The sequence below is a fragment of the Theobroma cacao genome, chromosome 5 (assembly GCF_053813885.1).
Source record: "Theobroma cacao isolate CCN51 chromosome 5, ASM5381388v1, whole genome shotgun sequence".
NCBI classification, from domain to species: Eukaryota; Viridiplantae; Streptophyta; class Magnoliopsida; order Malvales; family Malvaceae; genus Theobroma; species Theobroma cacao.
In genome coordinates this window covers 38,794,829-38,816,601 of record NC_142643.1, presented here as the reverse complement: position 1 = coordinate 38,816,601, position 21,773 = coordinate 38,794,829, and the positions used below count along the sequence as shown (strand labels likewise).

General features: G+C 33.5%; 4 protein-coding genes and 1 pseudogene across 7 annotated transcripts; 3 read left to right on the top strand and 2 right to left on the bottom strand.

Moving 5' to 3' along the window:
• The first annotated feature begins 2,940 nt into the window (after window positions 1-2,940).
• LOC18599379 (GDT1-like protein 4) lies at window positions 2,941-8,041 on the top strand. Its single transcript, XM_088806570.1, has 9 exons — window positions 2,941-3,307; window positions 3,422-3,490; window positions 4,068-4,211; window positions 4,453-4,551; window positions 4,762-4,834; window positions 5,633-5,718; window positions 6,182-6,265; window positions 6,390-6,449; window positions 7,625-8,041. Exons 1-9 carry the CDS (start codon window positions 3,230-3,232, stop codon window positions 7,811-7,813), a joined length of 882 nt encoding a protein of 293 aa, XP_088662696.1. The 5' UTR covers window positions 2,941-3,229; the 3' UTR covers window positions 7,814-8,041.
• A 98-nt stretch (window positions 8,042-8,139) lies between these two features.
• LOC148762860 (pentatricopeptide repeat-containing protein At2g03880, mitochondrial pseudogene) lies at window positions 8,140-11,848 on the top strand (annotated as a pseudogene). 2 transcript variants are annotated; one of them, XR_016026362.1, is made up of 2 exons: window positions 8,140-10,815; window positions 11,630-11,848. The product of XR_016026362.1 is annotated as a pentatricopeptide repeat-containing protein At2g03880, mitochondrial pseudogene, transcript variant X2 (transcript). The 2 variants fall into 2 exon arrangements; XR_016026361.1 differs by lacking the exon at window positions 11,630-11,848 and adding an exon at window positions 11,241-11,585.
• A 1,318-nt stretch (window positions 11,849-13,166) lies between these two features.
• Window positions 13,167-14,520, top strand: RIC4 (ROP-interactive CRIB motif-containing protein 4). Of its 2 annotated transcripts, none has more exons than XM_018121349.2 (3): window positions 13,167-13,422; window positions 13,506-13,664; window positions 14,046-14,520. In XM_018121349.2, exons 1-3 carry the CDS (start codon window positions 13,293-13,295, stop codon window positions 14,279-14,281), a joined length of 525 nt encoding a protein of 174 aa, XP_017976838.1. In that variant the 5' UTR covers window positions 13,167-13,292; the 3' UTR covers window positions 14,282-14,520. The 2 variants fall into 2 exon arrangements, with proteins under 2 accessions (XP_017976838.1, XP_017976839.1); XM_018121350.2 differs by having other exon boundaries at window positions 13,169-13,422; window positions 13,521-13,664.
• Window positions 14,521-14,587: 67 nt separating this feature from the next.
• On the bottom strand, window positions 14,588-15,403 carry LOC18599376 (uncharacterized). Its single transcript, XM_018121347.2, has one exon. The coding sequence runs from the start codon at window positions 15,401-15,403 to the stop codon at window positions 14,774-14,776; it is 630 nt and encodes a 209-aa protein (XP_017976836.1). The 3' UTR covers window positions 14,588-14,773.
• A 1,562-nt stretch (window positions 15,404-16,965) lies between these two features.
• LOC18599375 (photosystem I reaction center subunit XI, chloroplastic-like) lies at window positions 16,966-19,191 on the bottom strand. Its single transcript, XM_007029319.3, has 2 exons — window positions 18,914-19,191; window positions 16,966-17,586 (listed from the first exon to the last, which is right to left on the bottom strand). The coding sequence occupies exons 1-2, from the start codon at window positions 19,073-19,075 to the stop codon at window positions 17,095-17,097; spliced, it is 654 nt and encodes a 217-aa protein (XP_007029381.1). The 5' UTR covers window positions 19,076-19,191; the 3' UTR covers window positions 16,966-17,094.
• Between the last annotated feature and the right edge of the window lie 2,582 nt (window positions 19,192-21,773).

The window sequence follows — 21,773 nt, the reverse complement described above, 5'->3', positions numbered from 1 at the left end:
AATAGTCATTCCAAGAGAATAGAATAGAGAAAGAATAACTATTATATAGATTGATTCATGAGAATGGAATAGAATAGGAATTGTTATTATTACTTATTTCATTGTTTGGTTGGCAAGAATAATTTTAAGAATAGTTAAGGAACAATGGGTAAATGATAAAAATACCCTCTATTAAAATTTAAAAATTTTTTAATTAAAAAACAAAAAAACTATGATGAAAAAAAATACTCTTTATTAAAATTAAAGAATTTATTTTGTTAAAAGATAAAAATATTCTGAGCAATAATTAAATAATATTTTCACCAGAATACAAACATATTTTTATTATAATTTAATAATATTTTGTATTAAAAGCTAATTAAATATTTTATTATAATTAAATAATATTTAATATTAAAAGATAAAATATATTCTTCATTAAATTTAAATAACACTAAATAATATTCTTTATTACATTTATTATATTCAAATAATAATATTAAATAATATGCTTTATAATATTTATTATAGTTAAATAATATTAATATATTAAATAATATTTAAATATTTTCATTTCCTTTTTTTTGAAAATGAAGTAAAAAATTTTGTTTCTTTTGTACTTTAAAGAGAGAAGGAGTGAGGAAGAGAGAGAAAAAAATAGGTTTAGTATTTTTTATAAGGTAATTTTTTAAATTATAAAAGGATATATTTGTCTAATCAATTTTTTTTCTTATTCATAACAATTTGGAATAGCCATTACCAAGGAGGGGTAATGGCTATTCAGACTTCTCTCGGAATAGCTATTCTTCAGAATAGCCATTCCATTGAACCAAATGTAATTTTATCTTAAGAATGAGAATAAGGGAGGAATAGTTATTCCATTCCCCTCAACCAAGCATGCTCTATGGGTTTTGCTATTCCATGACTGAGAGAATAGCTCTAAAATGTGATAAGACTAAAATGCCCCTTATAACTTAAAAATATTACAATCCTAGACCTATAAATACTTTTTTTCTTCTCATTTTCCCTTCTTTTTTCTCTCTCTTCTCACGTTCTTTCCTCTCTCATTCTCTCTTTAACTGGCACTCAACACCGAAGATGATGTTGGTGGCGGCGACGACGGCGACGATAGCGTCGGCAACAACGGTTTCACTACCGAATATGGTCGAAAAGCATTGATCTAGTCCTTTCCGACAAGATTCAACCGAGATCCAACCAGATTTGGCACTCAACGGCCAGATCTGGCTGCGGGAAGCACCGGATCTGGTGCTTCCCGACCAAATCCCACGGTTAGATCTGACACTCCACGGCCAGATCCAGCTCTGGGGAAGCGTCAATCTGACGTCGTAGTGGTCAGATTCGGCCACCTAGTGTGCCAGATTGGCGTTTTATTACACCGATCGCCTTTCCGGTGATCGGCCTATGAAGAAGAAAAAAAAAAGGAAAAAAATAAAATAAAAAAGAAAAAATTATTTGTAAAATTTAAAATATTAATATTTTATATATAATTTAAACATTATTAATATTAATATGATTAAAATATTAAAATATTAATATTTTAAACTATTAATGTTTTATTTATTAAATTTTAAATGAGTATAAATAAAAAATAAAAAATTATTAATATTTTAATCATAATAATATTAAATTATAAATAAAATATTATTACTTAAAATATTAATAATTAAACTATACTAAAATATTGATATTTAAATGATTAATTATTAATATTTTAATTAATTATAAATTATTAATATTTAAAATATAAAATAAAAATAAATAATTATATATAAATAAAGGGTATTTTTATCTTTTTATTTTCAATTTTTTTCTTATTCTAAAGTTATTGCTACCAACCAAACACTGTAATAAGTCATAATAATTATTCCTACTCTAATCCATTTATCATACAAAACTACGTAATACTTATTTTATTTTATTCCCACCTTATTCTATTTCTATGTAATAACTATTCTATTATATTCTTGTCTATTTCGTGAACCAAACGTGCCCTAAGTGCCAATTAGCTAAGGAATTTGGTATATACTTGATATGGTGTTTGTTGATAAAGGACCGGATAAAATCTAATTCTAAGTTTTTACCAAGATTTCTCCTTAATTTGATTCTTAATCAAAAAACAATACAGCAAGTTTGGTTAATTGATGGAGAGGATTAGGGTTGACTTTGTAAGAACATGCTAGTTTGGGTATGATTTTGGGGTTGCAGGGTAACTGAGGATGTGTCTTCTCTTGAGGAAGGGCCCAACATAGGTAGGATCAAAACGAAATTGCAATAGGGCCCAAGATTATCCAAATTATAAAGGCACAAGTTATGTTCAAAAATAAATAAAAAATGACAATAAATTTACAACTTTTTTTTTTGGAAAGAACTTTGATTTATAGTTTCATCTAAAAGCTAAATATAGTCTGCTTTTTAATAAAAAAAATCTCTCGTAAACTGAGCCAATTACCCACAAAACTCCATATATAAAACATATTATTTCATTTTTTTCTTCTTCTTATTTTTTATTCTTAATAAATTACAAAATATATAATTCTAATAGATGAATAACAATTTAAAAGTAAAAATTGAAGTTGTGTCACAAATTGCTCTTAAATAATTTAATTATTAATTAATATTGATAAAATCCGACTCCACATGAAAAATATTTACATATTCACTCCACAAGTTGAATTGAATCAATCTTATATTTCAAGCAAATCAACCTCGAAATTACTAAAATCGAAAATGACACGTGTACAAAATAACCCGAGCCAATGCGACGTAATGTGAACAAAAGATGATTACCGAACCGGACCGTCCAATCGGCTTTTGTGCACTTCGCCGCTGCCGCAAAATTCGTTATCAGTAATAAAAAGAAAGTCAGCATCGAAATCCCCGTTTATTTTAAAAATATTAAAAAGAAAAATAAAAAAAGGGGGAAAGGTGAGGGTCCGACTTTCTTAGCGACTCTCAGGCTTTTCATATGCAATAAAAACTACTCTGTTTCTCTTCTTACAAATTTTAGAAGAGAAGATCTTCGCTCTTCGAAGGATCTCTCTCTCAGATCTCATTGATTCACAAATGAACTCTACGATCCCGCCGAAGCGCCCTTCAGATCCCACTCCCATCTCTCAGACCTCTCTTCTTTGACTTAGATCCTTCTCTTTTCCCTTTTCATTGTCTCTTCTTTTTTGTCCGATAAAATCTCCAGATCCCCCAAATTTTCTCTCCCCACTATTTTCGTAAAATGGGTTCCACTTCCATTCGCTTTCTCTTCATTGCTACTTTTTTCTTCTTTGCTCTCTCTTCCATTTCTTTAGCTCAGGTTTTGTTTCCCTCTATTTTACTTTGCTTATCATTTTTTTGAAGCTTATTCTTTCAAATTTATGTAAATAAAGTGATGGGCTTTTTTTTTTTTTGTCCTTTTATGATTTATTAGGAGTCTGGACTTGAAGCTGAGAAGGAGGAATCTGGTGGGTCAATTAAAGATCTCGGCCGCCGTGGCATGGTCAGCTTTTTTTTTTTTCTTTCTTCCCGGTTTGACTATTGAGACACTTAGAATTTATAGAGGTCATGTGGTTTTGTAATAGTTATTTGGAGGAGAAACAGTCATTAACTTCTTTTCAGCTGGTTAGTTATTAACCCTTGGTTTTTTGTTTTTGCTGCTTGCTTATTGTTTTCAGAAGCACGTTTTGATACATTATCAAACCATGTATTGTAAGAATTAAAAATGGTCAAAATGTAATTTTTTTTTGGATAAAAAATGCATGATTTTACTTTAAAATTGAACAATAATGTTAGAATTGGTATTACATTTTACTTGTTTTTAATCAATTATGGTTCTGTTTTCCAGAAACTGTTTACGAAATAGGGAGTAAGTAGTAATAGAAACAAGGAAGCAGAACGTTGTTAAAATCACATTAAAGTGTAATATTAGCTCTGCCTTTACATTTCATTTTTTAATTTGCAACCTACAATATTATGTAACTTTTTGATGCTTGAAGCTATGTATTTTATGGTTCATTAAAAATGTAATTTGTGTTGGTATTTTGGATTATGTTGATGAATGGACTTTCTGGTTACAGATTGTTGCAAAGAATTTTCAGAATGGTGCTCTAGACGAGAACGCTGATCTTGATTCCATGGGTCTTAATTTCGGTTTTGATTCAGCTGGTCTTGGCATTTTCGATGCATTCCTCACAAGTTTGTCCATGATACTTATCAGTGAGGTTTGTACATTCAATTTTATTTGTTTGTTACAACTTTACGTTTGACATTTTGAAATGATAATGGTTTTCCACATATCTTACTGTTATGTGCTTTTCAAGGTAGTTTCGTTTATTGCTAAGAAACGTGTCATCTGGCTACTTTGTTACAAACTATTTTGCTTCTTCAATTCATCGCGTAGTTTCTATTAGTAATTCTGATTAGAGGAAATGCGTAATTGGTGTGTTGTGAATGCAATGATAGATTGGAGATGAGACGTTTATAATAGCAGCTCTTATGGCAATGCGGCACCCAAAATCAACTGTTTTATCTGGTGCGCTTACTGCCCTGATTGTTATGACAGTAAGTTAGCCATTTTTTATTGTTTTCATATTTAAAGTCTTTTCTTTGACCTATGCAATGTGTTAGGCCCCTGCTCTTATTTGTTCCTACAATATAATGCAATTTGCATGGTGTTGTGATGAAATGCTTTTGGCAGAACATATACTGCCCAAGGCATTTTTGCTTATTCTTAATGTTATGAAGGTTTGAATTTCTTTACTTGTCAATTAGGTACTTTCCACTGGACTAGGTAGGATTGTGCCGAATCTGATATCAAGGAAGCACACCAATAGTGCGGCTACTGGTATATATAACGACTTTCTCTTTTTCATGTACTTTCTTCATGTTTCTATACGATAATTTTTCATATCAGGTTTTGTTGTTCATTTTGTTTTTCGCTCATCACACAGCCATTTCTTTTTCTGACTTCATTTATGGTCATTCAGTTGTGGATCCTTTGTTGGAGTGTCTTCGAAGTGATTGTGTCATTCCATGTGCATGGTTTTGGATTTGCTAAAACCTATTTGAATTTGGTATTTGGCATATAATTCTCGATTTAAATTCTGGTGTATGCTGGTGAATTCATGTCCTTACATTTTGCCCTTTTATCTTTGGTGCTAGTTTTAGAAGTGAGAATTGCCAATGATTGAGCTTCATACTGCCAGCGTAATTTGACTGTTTTTATTGTTTGGTGCCTTTAGAGTGTAGAAATTAGAAACCTATCTCTTTGATTGGTAAATCCATAAGTTGTAGAAGGGATTATATATTAGTTTCTTTGTAAATAGATGCTACATTGTATACATGCCTTTGGATGGTACACCGAAGGTGTAGTTAGAACTAGGATCAGTTATCTCATGTGTAGAAATATAGACAGTGAAAATTCACTTTTAAATAGTAGAAACTTTGGAAAAGGGTTCCTCGTTAATAGCAAAATAGTTTCTTGGTTGCTGATTCTGATTTAAGCATCTGAGATTGAATTGTCCACCTGTTTCTTTGCTTTTTCCTTATGTTATGCTTTTCTATTAAAGTTATCAAATACAAAGAGCAAGTTTGCTTTTGAGGCTAAAATGACCTAAGTGCTGTGTTTTTCCCTGATATACAGTTCTCTATGCATTTTTTGGGCTTCGGTTACTTTACATTGCGTGGAGATCAGATTCAAAGGCATCTCAGAAAAAGGAAATTGAGGAAGTATGTCTCCCTGGCGCTCAATTTGAGTTTCACATTTGCTTCTATACATCCATTTTAGCATATTTGGTTACGAGAGATGCTTCTCGCAACATAAAAGAACTGAAACAGATTATATCTTGTGGCAGTTTTAACTGGTTATTCTTGAAAATTTAGTGAGTTGGATGAGGACTCTCCTTTCTCTGTTTTCTACATTGTAAACAGTTGAAAAAGTGCCTTTTCCTTTTCAGTGAAGTGCATAATTTCTTTAAAAGGATCTTGAACTTTTCTAATCCATGTGTAAATGTATGTGGATTCTTGCACATAACTATTCTTTGAATTGTAACCTATCCAGTATCAAGCAGTTAAACTATATTTAAAGAATTGCATCATATAGCATCTGAAGCTCTTTCATATTTTTTTTTATTGCCAAAATTTTCACATCACCTTCATACTGAATTTGCTTTTGGTTATCTCACATGTTTAGGTAGAAGAGAAACTTGAGACTGGGCAAGGGAAAACATCTTATCGGCGCATCTTCTCCAGATTTTGTACACCAATATTTTTGGAGGTTTCATTTTACTTCCTCATTGCCACTCATCTTAATTATATATATGTAGTTGACTTTCACGCATTATTTAAATAATCTATTATCAGTAAGGTGTTTTTGTTTTTGTTTTTTTCTTTCCTTGCAGTCATTTATTTTAACATTTCTAGCGGAGTGGGGGGATCGAAGTCAGATTGCTACAATTGCTGTAAGATGATTCTACCATTGACCTTAAGTTATCTCTATGATTCAAATTTGTCTCTTCGTTTGTGATGGTTGGGTTCTTTTACTTGTGAAGAAGTTTGTAAGAAACAACAGCTTACATGTTTTCTTCTCTCAAAATGCAATTCATCCTGTTGCAATGAAAGAATGCATGAACCTCCCTGATCTTAATCGGTTAGGTGAAAACGTCCTGCTGTTAGCGTAAAACCTAAGGCTGATATCTTATTAAGAGGAACAGAAAAGACAATCATTTGCAACAGATACTGAGAGGAACCGATAACTCTCATATGAATGATGGTAATATTAATAATCACCATTAAAAATGAGGGTGAAATGATTAAAGGTAGATGTTTGAGGGCAGTGGCTGTAATTGCTGCAGTACCATGGCTGGTTTTTGGCATTCCTGAGTGTCCTCCTTAAAACTAATCCAGCCATGTAAAATAGCCTTTTGGCTCTATCTTATCATTTTCTCGGCAGGTTGGAAGTGGGAATTATTGTGTTTGTCTCATTTTTTACATGTTACCACCCTGTATAGCATGAATTTATTTGTTTTTATGTTTATTTGTGAAACTTTGCTTAAAATTGAGTAAGAATAATTTCACTTAACTGCCTCTTTTGTTCAATGCACCAGCCATAAAGATGAGATTGTTGTTGAGTTTGCTTATTTCCCATTCACATTTGCATTTGCTCCTTAATAAGGAGATTGGACTTTTTCCCAAGTCTGACATGACTTTTGTAACTGAAGTGTGCTTATATCAATCGTTAAATTTCTTTATCTGTTTGTGTGACACTTATCTGCAACAGTTGTATTTGACGTGGCATCACATTGTTTATTTTCCTTTCATTGACAAATTTGATTATGATGAATTTGCATGAATGATATGCAACTGACTTGGGCTTTGTTTATTCGACTATAATACTGTGGTTGAAAATCTTTCCTTCTGTTAAATCAAATATCAGTTTGAGCTAATAATATTGAATTGTTTGGTATTGTGGCTGATTTAAACTACAGTTTTGCAACCCAACTACAATGCCAAATTCAGCCTTAGATTTAGATTTGTGTTGGTCTGCGAAAACTCTATGCGTACAAAATTCAATACCAAGTATAACTTCTAATTTTAGAAGTCTTAGTTTTCTAAACAATGGTTTCTGATGCTGCAGCTGGCAACTCATAAAAATGCACTTGGAGTAGCTGTAGGAGCAACATTAGGGCACACCATCTGTACATCATTGGCTGTGGTGGGAGGAAGCATGCTAGCAGCCAAGATTTCGCAACGAACTGTTGCTACAATTGGAGGCGTGCTCTTCCTTGGCTTTTCACTGTCTTCATATTTCTATCCTCCCCTATGATTGTAGGCTAACATGATTCTTTTGGAGCACTAGTGCTCTTCACTTCAATCTTTCTCTTTTGTTTTTCCTTTTGGTTATATGAACACTGAAAAGGGTTATCATACTAACTGGTTGAACGCCAGATAGTTGTGCTTATTCTTTTGTATACGTAACTTTGTTATATATGAGTGCTTTCTTTGCCTTGGACTTTACTCTTGCAGATATTGGAAAATGGTTTTGAAAGCAAAACGTCATGGTGGCTCATTCTTTATTTTGTTGGTTTAATGGTTTCTTTTCCATTCCTTTATTCACAAAGAACTGTTACTTAGATCAGCATTCCATTACATAGTATCCCTCTTATGTTCACAGGGAGAAAGAGGAGTAAAGGGGCTTCTAAGCGTTTGATTGGTTAGGGGTTAAGGGCAAACCCAATCTTCGCCATGAAAGGAACGAAGCCAAAACTAAATTTGTATAGCTATGTTCATTTGATGACTTCCAACATCCCCTTTGTGAGCTTCCTTTATCTTTTCTGTTCAACCAGATGCCAACAATTACGCCTCTAACAATGCAAACTCTACCACGGGCAGCAGTAATAAAATGTGTTCCAAAATCCCCACAAATCTTCTGTCTCTTAAAGAAATTACCTCCCTTCAATTTTCATCAATGCAAATTCTACTCCCGCCAACCATTGCTTCTATCCGCTAATGATTCCCTTCTTCACGCTAAGGCCATAAAAAATGGTTCCTTTCAAAACTTAGACGTGGCTAGCTACCTTTTACATTTGTACGGGAAGTCTATATGTTTAAGCGATGCACGTAAAGTGTTTGATGAAATGTCCCAGCGAGGTGTACGGACCTGGACAATACTAGTTTCTTCTTTTGCACGTGCTGGTTCTAATGGGATTGTGTTGGAACTTTTTAGGGACATGCAAAATGAGACTGTTAAACCAAATCAATTCACTTTGTCAATAGTTTTGAAGTGTTGTTCTAGTTTGAGTGAGCTTAGGATAGGCAAAGGAGTTCATGGGTGGATTTTAAGGAATGGGGTTGTTTTTGATGTTGTTTTGGGGAATTCCCTTCTTGATTTTTATGTCAAATGTGAGGATTTTGGATCTGCCAAATGGTTGTTTGAGTTAATGGAAGAGAGAAATAGTGTGTCTTGGAATATAATGATTGGTGCACATTTGAATATTGGAGATGTGGAGAAGGCTGTTGATATGTTTAGAAGGTTGAGTTCTAAGGATGTTGCCAGTTGGAATACAATTATAGATGGTTTAATGCGAAATGGGCCCAAACGAATGGCTTTGGAACTACTGTATGAGATGGTTAAGAATGGAACTGTGCTTGACGAAGTCACTTTTTCTATTTCTTTGGTTTTGGTTTCATCGTTTATGGATATAGAATTAGGGAAACAGATTCATGGCAGGGTGTTGAGGTTGGGATTTCATGTTGACGGGTTCATAAGGGCTTCACTTATTGATATGTATTGCAAATGTGGGAAAATGGAAATGGCACTGGAAGTTTTCAAGAGAATGAATAGCGATTTTGGGAGGAAAGAAAATTCCATTGAAGAAATTGTTTCTTGGAGTTCGATTGTTTCTGGCTTTGTTCTGAACGGTGAGATTGAAGATGCCTTTAAAACATTTACCTCTATGATTTCTAAAGAAATTGAAGTTGATAGATTTACTGTTACAAGCATTGTTTCTGCTTGTGCTAATTCTGGAGTGTTGGAACTTGGTCAGCAGGTTCATGCCCTTATTCAGAAAATTGGGCATAGAGTAGATGCTCACTTGGGATCCTCATTAATTGACATGTATAGTAAATGTGGAAGCTTAGATGATGCTCAGATGGTGTTCAAGCAAACTAATGATAAGAATGTTGTGTTGTGGACTTCAATGATATCTTGTTGCGCTTTACATGGTCAAGGGAGGGAGGCTGTCCGGCTATTTGAGTTCATGATGAGTGAGGGAATTAAACCAAATGTGGTAACTTTCATTGGGGTTTTAACTGCATGCAGCCATGCAGGGCTGATTGAAGAAGGTTGTAGATATTTCAGGCTGATGAAAGAAGTATATGGTATCAAGCCTGGAGTTGACCATTACAGTTGCATGGTTGATTTATATGGGCGAGCTGGTCAGTTGAATGAGACAAAGAATTTTATTCATGAAAATGGTATCGATCACATGAGTGCGGTATGGAGGTCGTTTCTATCTTCTTGTCGACTTCACAGAGATATTAAGATGGCGGAATGGGTTTCTGAAAAGCTACTGCATCTGGAACCACCTGATGCTGGAACTTATATCTTGCTGTCGAATATCTATGCCACAAAACAAAGATGGGAGGAGGCTGCAGAAGTGAGAAGCTTGATGCAAAGCAGAGGGGTTAAAAAGCATCCTGGTCAATCTTGGATCCAGATCAAGAATCAGGTTCACACTTTTGTCATGGGAGATAGATCCCATCCACAAATAGACAAGATTTATGCATATTTGGACAAGCTAATTGGAAGATTGAGGGAAATCGGGTACTCATCTGATACCAAACTGGTGATGCAGGATGTGGAAGAAGAGCAAGGAGAAATGCTACTTGGTTTCCACAGTGAAAAACTTGCCACTGCTTACGGCATCATTAGCATGACATCTCAAAAACCAATACGGATAATGAAGAACCTTCGAGTTTGCAATGACTGTCATACCTTTATGAAATATACTTCTCAGCTTCTGGATAGGGAAATAATTGTGAGAGATATTCGCCGATTTCATCATTTTAAGCGTGGTTGCTGCTCTTGTGGAGATTACTGGTGATTGAACAGGTGCTTGTCAGTAGTTGAAATTATTTCACTGGTGTAAAGAATCCAGTAGCCTTAACCGGTCAGATTTCCTCAAACAAGCTTCCTGAATGGAAGTTGAAGATTTTGTCAATCCCATGTAGCGCAGCCAAGGGGATTAGCATGTCATGAATACCCATGTTCAAAACTCTTAGGCTTCTCTTATGATACTGTAGGGATATGCTGAAGTGAAAATACAGGTATGTTCTATTTGGCAAAAACTCTTCTTTATCTTTACTCTGTTTTCAGATTTATGCATTGATTAGTTGATTTATTGGAGTTTAAGTACAGCCAAGAAAGTTGCATTCACCTGGAAGACATCTGTTAAGGATCTTTACCACTTTATACCTGCAATGTTTAGCTAAGGTTTTTGTTTTTCTTTTAGATGCAAATTTGCTTTAGTGGCACTTCTTCATGGTTGTGTGCTATTAGAATTAGCTTTGAAATAGCACTCATCTGTGAGACATATTATGCCTGCAACTTGCAGCTGGTCGCAGGTTTATAGGATATCATGTATTTCATGACTTCTATTGTTTTCCTGGAACTTAAAAAAATATTTTGTGGTTGCTAAAATTTAATAGCCAATATACCTACAAACTTTACAACATCGTTCTTTTGTCTTCAGTTTCTTCTTCTGAGAGTTGGATCGAGCACTTCATGATTGAGTGGCAGTACATATATAGGATTGGGATGTCATTTAGACATGTGCTAATGTACTCATACAATTTAACTTTCAAACTCTACTGCATTCTATTCTATCTGTATGATTAAAAGAGATTAGTTATCTGATAGATAAATGCTTAACTTATTCTACAAGTTCATCTCAAGGCTGTTCCTATTTGTCATCATCTTACATTTTCTCCTGACTGCACTTGGGCAACTGATAGAAGCGCTTTGCACTTTACTTCAAGTTTTACCAAGCATTGCTTTTCAGCAATCCCTTTTTTTTTTCTTTTGTTTCTGTAAAGCATTTTCTTTGGGGAAAATTCTCCTCATTCTGATGTTTATCTGCAGGTGGTCGTTGCACAAATATCTCCCCTTTGCACTAAATCTAATGCTACCTTAACTATTTTTTCATTCATAGATTAATAAGAATGTTATATTTATAATTCATTTATAAATATTGGAATTGTCTTTTACTCCATGTAATATATATTATAACAATAATGTACTAGTCTTAACGCTTTAATATTAATGCACATCATATGTAACATACTGTACATATTCTTGTGTTAAAAGTTCTACCATGTGCTGGTTTACTTCCATTTGATGTGTAATTTTGTTTGGTTTGTTGTTTGTTTGCTTCATTTGATTATAATTGTAAGTTTTAATTTCAAGTTTAAGTCTCATCGTATGCGAGTTTATTCTCACTATATATTAATTTTGTTTGATTTATTTAGTTTATTTATTGATTTCTTTCGTGAATGAATTAAGTCATACATATTGAAAATTATTATGCGAAAAGGACAGCTCGAGTTCTCTATATAACATATATAAATAATTATTATAAAGATTTTTAGAGCAAGAAGAATATCATGAGATTCTGCTGGGTTTCAAACTCAGCAATGAGTAAATGTACTTTACACACAAAAATTGAAAGAACAAGACATATGAATGACAGATTAACAGATCAATGCCTTCTTTGTTTGGTGTTTGATTTGAGGGCAGAATGTTGGTCGAGCTTAATTTATAAAGTTGATTTAGGCCTAGTTAGGTAGGTGGGTTCAATATCTTCCTATCTTTAAATTTGACCATATTTATTGAACCAATCCAACAACAAAAACCATATACCAAAATTAAAATAAAATAAAAAATAAAAATTCTAGTATTAAACTGCAAAATTTCTTGAGCATTTAGGTGTAAAATTCCGATAAAATTATCAAAAAATTAATTAATTTTTATTCCCCAAAAATTCAATCCTCAATCATTTTGTTCTTCTTTAAAATCAAGAAACACCCATTTGGTATCCATCACCAAGAGCTTGGTGTTTTGGACGCTAAAGATCACTTGTGATGCACTTCTTCAGAGGTAGAGTCCAAATTAAGTAAACAAAAGAGAAAAAATTTCTACTATTAAAAATATTTTGGGGCTGAAAAATTCACAATGGAAAAGAAATACATATTAGAAAAATGGTAGCTTATTGTATAAGAGAGGCAAGTGAGGGTGGAGAAGGAGCCCACTATGGGAGACTTAACACAGTAAAAAGTTTTATAGGGAAAGTGACAGAAAGTTAGAGATGGGTTCATTTTGGGGTTTGTAGCACCCTAAACATAGAAATTTCACCTACTTTAGGTTAATGCATGACCAGAAAAGAAAGATGGATACGTTGGGTTAGGCCTGTTTTTAGGCTTAAGCTTCAAAATATATCCTGTTACTATTAATTGATACACGTCCGAATGTACCTATCAGATCAGTTGGTATTTTCAGGCATTTCTTTTTCTCTACCAAACTAAACTCGAATGTATCTTGACCTTTTTTATACAATAGAATTATTGTAACTTGATAACAAAGCCATAGCCACCCAATATAACAAACCAATTACACTTCCATGGGTTGCATTTCCTCAACAACCGATTTACTTTGGGTGTCTCACTTTTCCACTCACTCACTCACTCACCTTTTTTTTTTTTGTTTTTTTCTCTTATTCTATTCCTATCATTAGTTGTTTAATGAAGAAATGAGAGACAGAATGGAAAGATTTGTTATTCTTCCCTTCTCAGTTGGTTGCGTCTCTGAATCAAGTGTGGCTGTAGCTGTGCAGCAGCCTAGAAGATCAAAGCCTGCAGACACCAATCCAACTGCAACAAGTCTCTTTCTTTATTTCCTTTTTCTTGTTTCTTCTTTCTTAGCATTTGGTTTCTCTTAGTGGAGACTAATTAGGCTTTTTTAGTTGTACTTCTTGTAGAAGCACAACGAGAGGAAGACGAAGAAAGTTTGTCGAATGAAAGCATGAAGTATTCATTGAAATTCCTGCCCCTTCCAAAGCCTGACATATCAACTGGGTTTCATAGGCTGTGCAAGAGTTTCAAGACCTTTTCTCAATTATTTGGTAAGTCTAGCCAATATTGTTCTGTGTCACTTGTCATTGCCTTTCTTCTGATGCTTAGACCAAACATGCATGCTAACTATCCTACTCAATTTGATTAATTAGTTATTGCCAGTATTTAATGGATTTAGTAATAAAATTAAGTGCCACTTTCGATAAGTACTTTACAATTTTGATTAAGTACTAGATAAACTCAAAATTCTACACCATTATTCCAACAGGTTTCAAGGTCTGATGATAAGTTGAGCAAGAGCCATGTTCATGCTCGATTGTCATGTATCCCTTTGTGAATATTTTCATTGTGGTTTAACTTTGAATGACATTATATTTCTTGCTCTTAATCACATTCTTTTTTTCTCTTTTTTTGGCTATCTGACTGGTCAGCCTACAAGGAAGACTCGGAGAAAGAAATGGAAATAGGATTCCCAACAGATGTGAAGCATGTGACACACATAGGATTGGATGGCTCTGCATCAAGCAGCCCCAGCATGGGCAGCTGGGAAAATCTTTTCTCTCCTCATGAGCTTTTCACTTTCCCCTCTGTTCCTTCGGGACAGTGTGAACTCCCCATGGAAAAACAGGCAGCAGCTGCCTCACCTCTTGTTCAAGCCTCTACTTAATTAGACAAAAAAAAGGCGCCTAAGAGATCATGATTGCTATGCTGGTGAGACTGGATTGTCTACACCAGAATGGATAATAGTGGGTGTTGGTGATGCTAATAGGTATATTTAACTGTCAACAAAAGTTAAAATTGTAATGGGGTTCTCTCCCCTTGTTTGTCTTGTAGTTGTTACAAAAACTTCCATGGTGGATGTATAAAATTTAAGTGCTAAAAATACAATTTCATGGTTTGTAATTATGTGGTAAAAGAAAACATACTCAGCATTTGGATAAAATACTTTTGACTACTTTTAACTGATTAATGCTAACTCCACAATTCCTTCAAATATGGTTTAATCCAAACAAGAATTTATACATAATCATGAAATGATTGACAATCCCAATTTTTACATAATCATGAAATGATTGACAATCCCAGGAAGGAAATGGAAATATAACAGTCACACAAGTAAATCAAAGAAAACATCACTCTTACACAGTCCTAATTATAATCAACTGGGCATCTCAAATCGACAAATTGGACAAAACTTACTCATCCCTAGCCAATGAACAATGCAACGGCCATGGAATAAATGTGAGCAAGGCATCCGTTTGGCTTCAGAACCGATCGAGAGATCATCCAAGCAAATTGCACAAGCCATGGGATTTTCAATCACCACCTTCTCCAACCTTCGGATTGCTTCCTTACTCGCAGGCGTCGTCGTAGGCTTATCAATAGGAAATGGCAATTCACCAACCATAACATCAATACTCACACACATCCTCAAAACCTTTCGGTTCTTGTAACAGTCTTTGGTTGACATGCGACCAGCACATTTTGATATTTCAGCGATCATGAAGTCCTCGACCGGCACGTGCATGGAAACAAGCATGTCGCGAATGGCAGAACGAGGATCGCTATTCATGTAATCGAATTGCACCTCGTGAGTCCTTCGTATAGTTACACTATCGTAACACTCGATGTCAAGGTCGTCTTCCTCGTCGTCGCAATCTTGGTTCGGGTAGGTGAAGGAAGCATGAACATCAATGGAGAAAATAGAGCTCTCCAGCAACTCATCTTCAACTCTTGTCTCGTCCACTTCCCATACCTGACAATAGTTATCAAAGATATTGCCTGACATAAGGAGGATAGAGAAGAGAATAGGACACAGAAAACTTGAAGGTGATGGTAGAAGAAAGAGATATTTGAGGTTATCTCTATCATCTTAGTATAAATAGGAGAGTATCCCATTAATATCTCTCCTTCAATTTTTCTTTCTTCTCCTTCAAATTTTATTTCTCATTAAAACAATTCTCCTTCCTAATACGATTTTTCTTATTAAAGACAAAATTATTTATTTTTAGAAAAAAACCGGATTCGAATCTAACATTTTCAATTCAAGAAGGAAAAATACCGAATTTGAATCCAACTCTTTCAATTCAGGATGCATTTTAATTTTTTTTTATATAAAAACAAACACGCATGATAACATATAATATAATTAAAACTTAAAAGCAAAAAGAAAATTAATTGATATATGTTGACCCAATATTGTTCAGGAAATTTCACGATAATTAAGAAAAAAAAAATGTAACGTCCCCTAGTCACCTAATAGACTATGGCATCAATTTACCTCAATTTAAGGCTAATATATAGGGTTTGTGTTTGAATAGATTACTCTTTATCAGTGAGTTAAAGTGAAATTATTTTGACATGATTTTTGAGTATAAACTATATTATATATCTCCTTGATTTTCTCATATTAAGTACTGACAAAATCTTAAAACTTATTTTGGTACACAACCAAAATTAAATTAGTAAAAAGTTTAATAAGACAGCAAAAATACAAAAGGATTATCAGCCAAAATTAAACAAATAGTAAGAATTCAATTATCAGCCAAAATTAAAGTAAACTCTATTGTTACAATAAATAAGAAAAATTAAAAATTAAACAGCATATAAAAAGAAGACCAAGGAATTCTTATAAAATAGTGCAAACAAAATTATATATACGATCAAAAAAATTTATCTAGAGTCAAATTAATATAATAATTATTGTGTTAACTCTATAACCATGTGCTGTAATTCAAAAATTTCATCGTCAGATGTGTAGTTTAATAATCTATAAAATAAAATGTCCAATAACATAATTCCTCTCCTATATCTTAAACTTACTAAATAATTAATACTTTATTTGGTTAATATTTTTTTACTTATTTTTTTATAAAAATAAAACATTAATAATATAAATATCGAAACCTACTTTGCTAACAAACTGTGGTTGGGAAATGCACATAGCAAAGAATAATCATATCTCGTTGTAGTACCCAAACATTTAACTCATTAATTAGTATATGTTCTTTTACTTAAAAAAGTAAAGTTCGAATCTCTTTCTTAAAAAAAAAAAAAAACACCACACCTCGTCGCAATAAATTAAATTTTGATTGACTCTTCTCCCACGTATGGTTGAGAAGACATATGATCATTAGGAACGTTGCTCTGGCGCTGCATGCAAATTAATCAATACGATTATAGAATTAGTTAAGGATTGATTTGTTTAACTCTTTTTCTTTAGTGAGATTATATTTACAAGTAAATTTTATAATTATAGTTAAACAGTCTTCAATGTATATATCATAAACGATCTTCAAATTAGTAAACTAGCATGAAGAATTGATACTCTACATCGAAATAGACCAAAGCTGTAAGCAAAAGATATAACAAGTGCTATATCAAGTCTGAATTGTTACAATGTAAACATCTACTTGAAACATATAATATCAAACGTACATACATTGATTTTCAGAAGAGAATTGAAAAGGAGAAAAAACTCTACTTGAAGAAGTAAGGAAGGTTTAGGACATAAAGGAGGAAGTAGGCCCACGTGACACCAGAAATTCCCCCAAAGAAGAATCCTCCAGTGAAACTAGCCCATCCCTCAGCTGTTTGCAGCTGGTCTGGCTCCTTCTTCCGCCCAGTCAAGGTTAAAGAAGGTGCGGTGGATGGCTCTCCTTCCTTAAACGATGCAACTCCGTACATTGACAAGCAAATGCTTAGTATAACCACAAGACCAGCAGCTGCCAGGCTTCCTGCTCCCCCAGCGACGGGGGTGCTCCTCAAAGGCCCTGCCTTAACAAATGGTCCTACAAGGAGGAATCCATGGGCCAGACCCACCTCGATTCCCCTCAGAAGTGGGCTCACTGCTGTCCTGTAAGCCGGGAGGTTGGAGAGGTACCAAGCAATCAATGGGCTTGATGTGATTGGGGTTTCTAGGCTTCCAATAAATGGGTCACCATTGATGGGCTGAATTACTTGGTACGTTGGCTGAAAAAACCAGACCAAGCCACATTTAGTCCTAAGCTTTCTTCCCAGAAGCAAACAAATTTAATAAAATATAGTAAAAAAGACAAGGCCTTCCAAGTGGACAATATTGCTTGTGACCTAGAAAACGTCGTCTCTAAACTATCATGCCACATCTCTACCCATCCACATTTTCGAAATCTCGGGAAAATCTTATGGGCGAGTCAATTTACCTGTTGAGCACTTAAGCATGGTGCATGCCTTTTCAGCCAATTGGATCATATGACATGGTATAAGTCATAATCAATAAGCTCGAGCATTGACCTTACTTTCCCTTAGAGACAAGCATCTTTTTTTCAAGAAATAATAAAAAGAAGAAGAAGAAGAAAATTTAGAGGTCAAAATCCTCCTCCATTAAAGGTATACTTTTTGTAATGAGAAAGAGAGTGAGTGAGTGGTGTGTGGGGTTAGTGAAGTGAAATATAAACAAGATCAAGTTGCCTTGGGACCTTTACGTGGGTAACAAATTATATTCAATGGCCACCCACATGCTTAATGCTTGTACACCAAGCTTGACTTCTCACTTTCCAGCACATTTTGCCCAAAGAAATGGAATTCGGAGGCCGCCAAATTGCCCATCTGTCTAGCATCGTGGTTTTGAATTAACTGCTCTTGCTCATTTTTATCATTACCCTTTATTGATCTTGTCTCTCAGTTGGTCAAATGACTGCAAAGATTGCATAATTAATCATTTTTCCACTGTCCCTTTTATATAAGGGTTATTGCTTTATTATTGGTTAACTAGGTTTAAAAAATGATACACTTCGAATTCGGCATGAATATGACATCGACTTCATGGAATTCAAAGGGACTCCTAAGGTTCTGGGTAAGGCCAACGAAAGCTTCTCTTTTTTGTTTTCAATGGTTAAGAGAATTCATACCTTGAAATTTTTAGATTATATATAAATTCAATTATATGCGCACCATGTGCAAGTTAATTTATTCTAATTATTAAGTAAAATCCCAACAAAATATATAAAAAAAATATTGCATTATCGTTACTTTGAAAAGTGGCTAGACGTAGTGGAAAGAGTCGGCTGAAATCAAAGGGGATAACTTGAGCATTGCAAATTCCAAGGGGAATTATCCATTATGGATAGGAGACCATACTTGACTATTTCCCATTATCTTGTGGTCCATATTTGTTCTTTAAACCAAAGAGGGTTAAAATTTCCCGTTAGTATACTGTGCTATTCTTAAATTCTAAAGTTCAAATAACTTTTCAAAAAGAAAACACACACACACATATATATATATATTCAAATTCGTAAATAGGTTAACATTAACATACCTTTTCAGATTGGACGGCTCTGATGGTGAAGGAAGATTGCCTCCTAGAAGGCAAGACTCTAAGTGGAGAGGCAAAGGGAACCTTGGGTGAGACCAGTGCCCTTGAAATTGGTGAAGTGAAGCTGGACTTTAGGTGGCTAGCCATGGGAGAAGCAGCTGCCATGGCTTTGCTTTCAAACAAGGTAAAAAGATTGGTAACGACAATGGAAGGAGAGAAGAGGCGATATAAGGTTTTTGAGAGGCTAAGTGCAGTCCATGAATGAGATTGTGTTTAATGGCTATGTGGCCTGTGGCTCTTGATGCACAGTCTTTTCTTTGGACCAAATGCTACCAACATCTTATCTCTTATCCAAACTATTGTGTGTATGCTTTGTGTATTCACAATTTATCTCCTGTTATTGCAACATTGATAATCAGTTCTTATTGCTTATAAAAAAAAATTAGTTCTTGATTTGTTTTTGGATTGGATTATAATTCTCCTCAAAGGCCAAGGGCGTACATTGCATAAAAATTTTGAAAGATTGACCAATAGTTGATTACACAAAATGTAATTGGTCAATTTAGTAAGATTGATTTGGTAAATTATAAATTTTAGGTAATGTAGAACATGTAAAATAACACTCAAAGTCACATATGGCTGTCCAAATTTTTAAAAAGGTGTCAAGTTAACATGACACCAATTCAACTACTACCATTATATTAGTTTGATTAAATCAATAATTCAAGGTATAGCATCTTTATAGGTTATTACATAATATCATTGGTGTATGTTTGCCTAGCCTAGATTAGTTCACTAGTAGGGCTCACACCCTCTATCAGAGAATGTCTCATCTGTAACAAAAAATTTTCTCTCCCATACCCCAAAATTGGTCACTAAATAATGAAAAAAAAAAGGAAATTTCCGTCACTAATTAACACCCTACTCCCTTGTAACCCAAAGAGAGGCCACGTTTTTGGACATGTCTAGTTTGTTGGAATAATTACTTTAATTTCTCACTTATTAACTAACTTAGTAATATAACAACCAATGCTTGACCCTATTTGCCTTTAGTAATGTAACATCCCTCCGCCCCAAACATCCTCATTTGTACTGAAAGCACAAAACCTAACTTATTAATATGTTTAACTAAACAGGTGAAAAGAGTTTTTTTTTTTTTCCTAATATGTTTTAAACACAAAACATCGTCATTGGGAAGGACAAGATTACTTGTTTCCCAAATTAACTCTATTATTAGAATAGGGTAATTTGTCCAACTAAATTCCACGTCGACATGCATGATTAGTAATTATTGCTAAGCCAAGGAACGAAGGGAAGGTGTCCTGAGAAAGGCTAAGACTAGGGTCGGTGTCGGATTAATAAAAATTTAATTCCTAAAACCTAAACCCTAACTCTAAATCTTAATAACAAAAATAAATAATCTAATAGCAAGAATCATGTTAATATTAAAAACAAGTAACACAAAATTACAAGAAAATACTAAAAGGAAACATCAAATGAAGTAAAAAAAAAAAAAATGTTCCCAAAGGAGGCATGACATCATCTCTCTCTAAACAAAGTTTACATTTCCTCCCAAATAGAGAGAAAATTTTCCTTCTCATGTGAAGGGTAGGTAATCATCATCTGTCAAGAAATAAAAATGCACAAAGAGACTTCCTTTTATTCTTACTAGAAATTAATTTGTTTTCTTTTCTTAATAACATTTTAGTCTTGCATGATAGCTTCACGGATGAATATCACATAAAGGCGTGGGCGGCTGGGAAAGGAGAAAAAGAATGAAACAGAAAACAAGAGACAAGTGAGATGTTAATGGCTTATGTGGCATTTACACATAGGCTTACCCCATCTTGCGAAATAATAAAAAATTTTTAGTGCCTTATAAGGTCAAAGAATTCAACCTCATATCAAACGTGAGTAAGAGAAGTATGAGTTTGATTACTTCCACAACCATGAAGGCAAATAATCCCAGCAAAAGAGGAAGAGAATATGTAATATATACATAAAATTAATAAGGTTAACTGAGATTGAGTTACTGTTGGTAGGTTTATATTATTAATTAGTTATGCAATTTTAAAAAGTTATTATATATTAGATATCGAAAAACTCATTTTTTTTAATATTATTTAGACTCAAAATAACAATTCTACCTATTTCATTTGTAGATTTAGCCAAATAATATATGTCAAGAAGGCAATGAAAAAAGTCACCATTGAATGTCTAGAGTCTAGATCAGCTTTTTTTTTTTTTTTTGATAAATAAATTTCTAGAGTTATTAAAGAAATTGTTAAAGATCGGTCGATTATTTCAAAATATTAAACTGTTACGGGAGGTGACCTAACATTTCTATTTAAATTTGAGTGATGCACAATCTTACGTACAAGCAAAGGTGAATAAATACAAAGCCTTTTAAGTGTAGAATAACTATAGGTTCGAGAAAAGTTAAAAAGGACGTTGGATGTAACACAATCACTAAAACAGTGAAAGTGAAAAAATTTAATTTGAAGGGAAATAATAGATTAACGTCTTTACGTTAATATATTAACGAGCATATATCAAGTTTAGGATACTATAAGTCTTTAAATATAAAATTAATTATTTTCACTTATTATTAATTAATTTTAAATTAAATTATGGAAACAAACCGTACCATTATAAAATATTTATTTACAATATATATTGATAATAAGTGCATATCATTTCTTGCACCGATTCATTGATCATTCACTTTTCATAATCAATCACAAGATGGTATTGCTGATAGGGTAGGTGCTATGTTGGCACAAATGAGATTTAGTTGAAATTCAATAAAAATCAGTAAAATTCAAAGCGTATATTTCATAAATGTTATTTAAATATAAAAATG

Coding starts and splice junctions, on each gene's coding strand:
- LOC18599379 (XM_088806570.1), top strand. CDS start 3,230: ATGGGTTCCACTTCCATTCGCTTTCTCTTCATTGCTACTTTTTTCTTC. Junction 3,491..4,067: donor ATCTCGGCCGCCGTGGCATG/GTCAGCTTTTTT, acceptor TTCTGGTTACAG/ATTGTTGCAAAGAATTTTCA. Junction 4,552..4,761: donor CTGCCCTGATTGTTATGACA/GTAAGTTAGCCA, acceptor CTTGTCAATTAG/GTACTTTCCACTGGACTAGG.
- RIC4 (XM_018121349.2), top strand. CDS start 13,293: ATGAGAGACAGAATGGAAAGATTTGTTATTCTTCCCTTCTCAGTTGGT. Junction 13,423..13,505: donor CACCAATCCAACTGCAACAA/GTCTCTTTCTTT, acceptor AGGCTTTTTTAG/TTGTACTTCTTGTAGAAGCA. Junction 13,665..14,045: donor GACCTTTTCTCAATTATTTG/GTAAGTCTAGCC, acceptor CTGACTGGTCAG/CCTACAAGGAAGACTCGGAG.
- LOC18599376 (XM_018121347.2), bottom strand. CDS start 15,403: ATGTCAGGCAATATCTTTGATAACTATTGTCAGGTATGGGAAGTGGAC.
- LOC18599375 (XM_007029319.3), bottom strand. CDS start 19,075: ATGGCAGCTGCTTCTCCCATGGCTAGCCACCTAAAGTCCAGCTTCACT. Junction 17,587..18,913: donor GAGCCGTCCAATCTGAAAAG/GTATGTTAATGT, acceptor TGGTTTTTTCAG/CCAACGTACCAAGTAATTCA.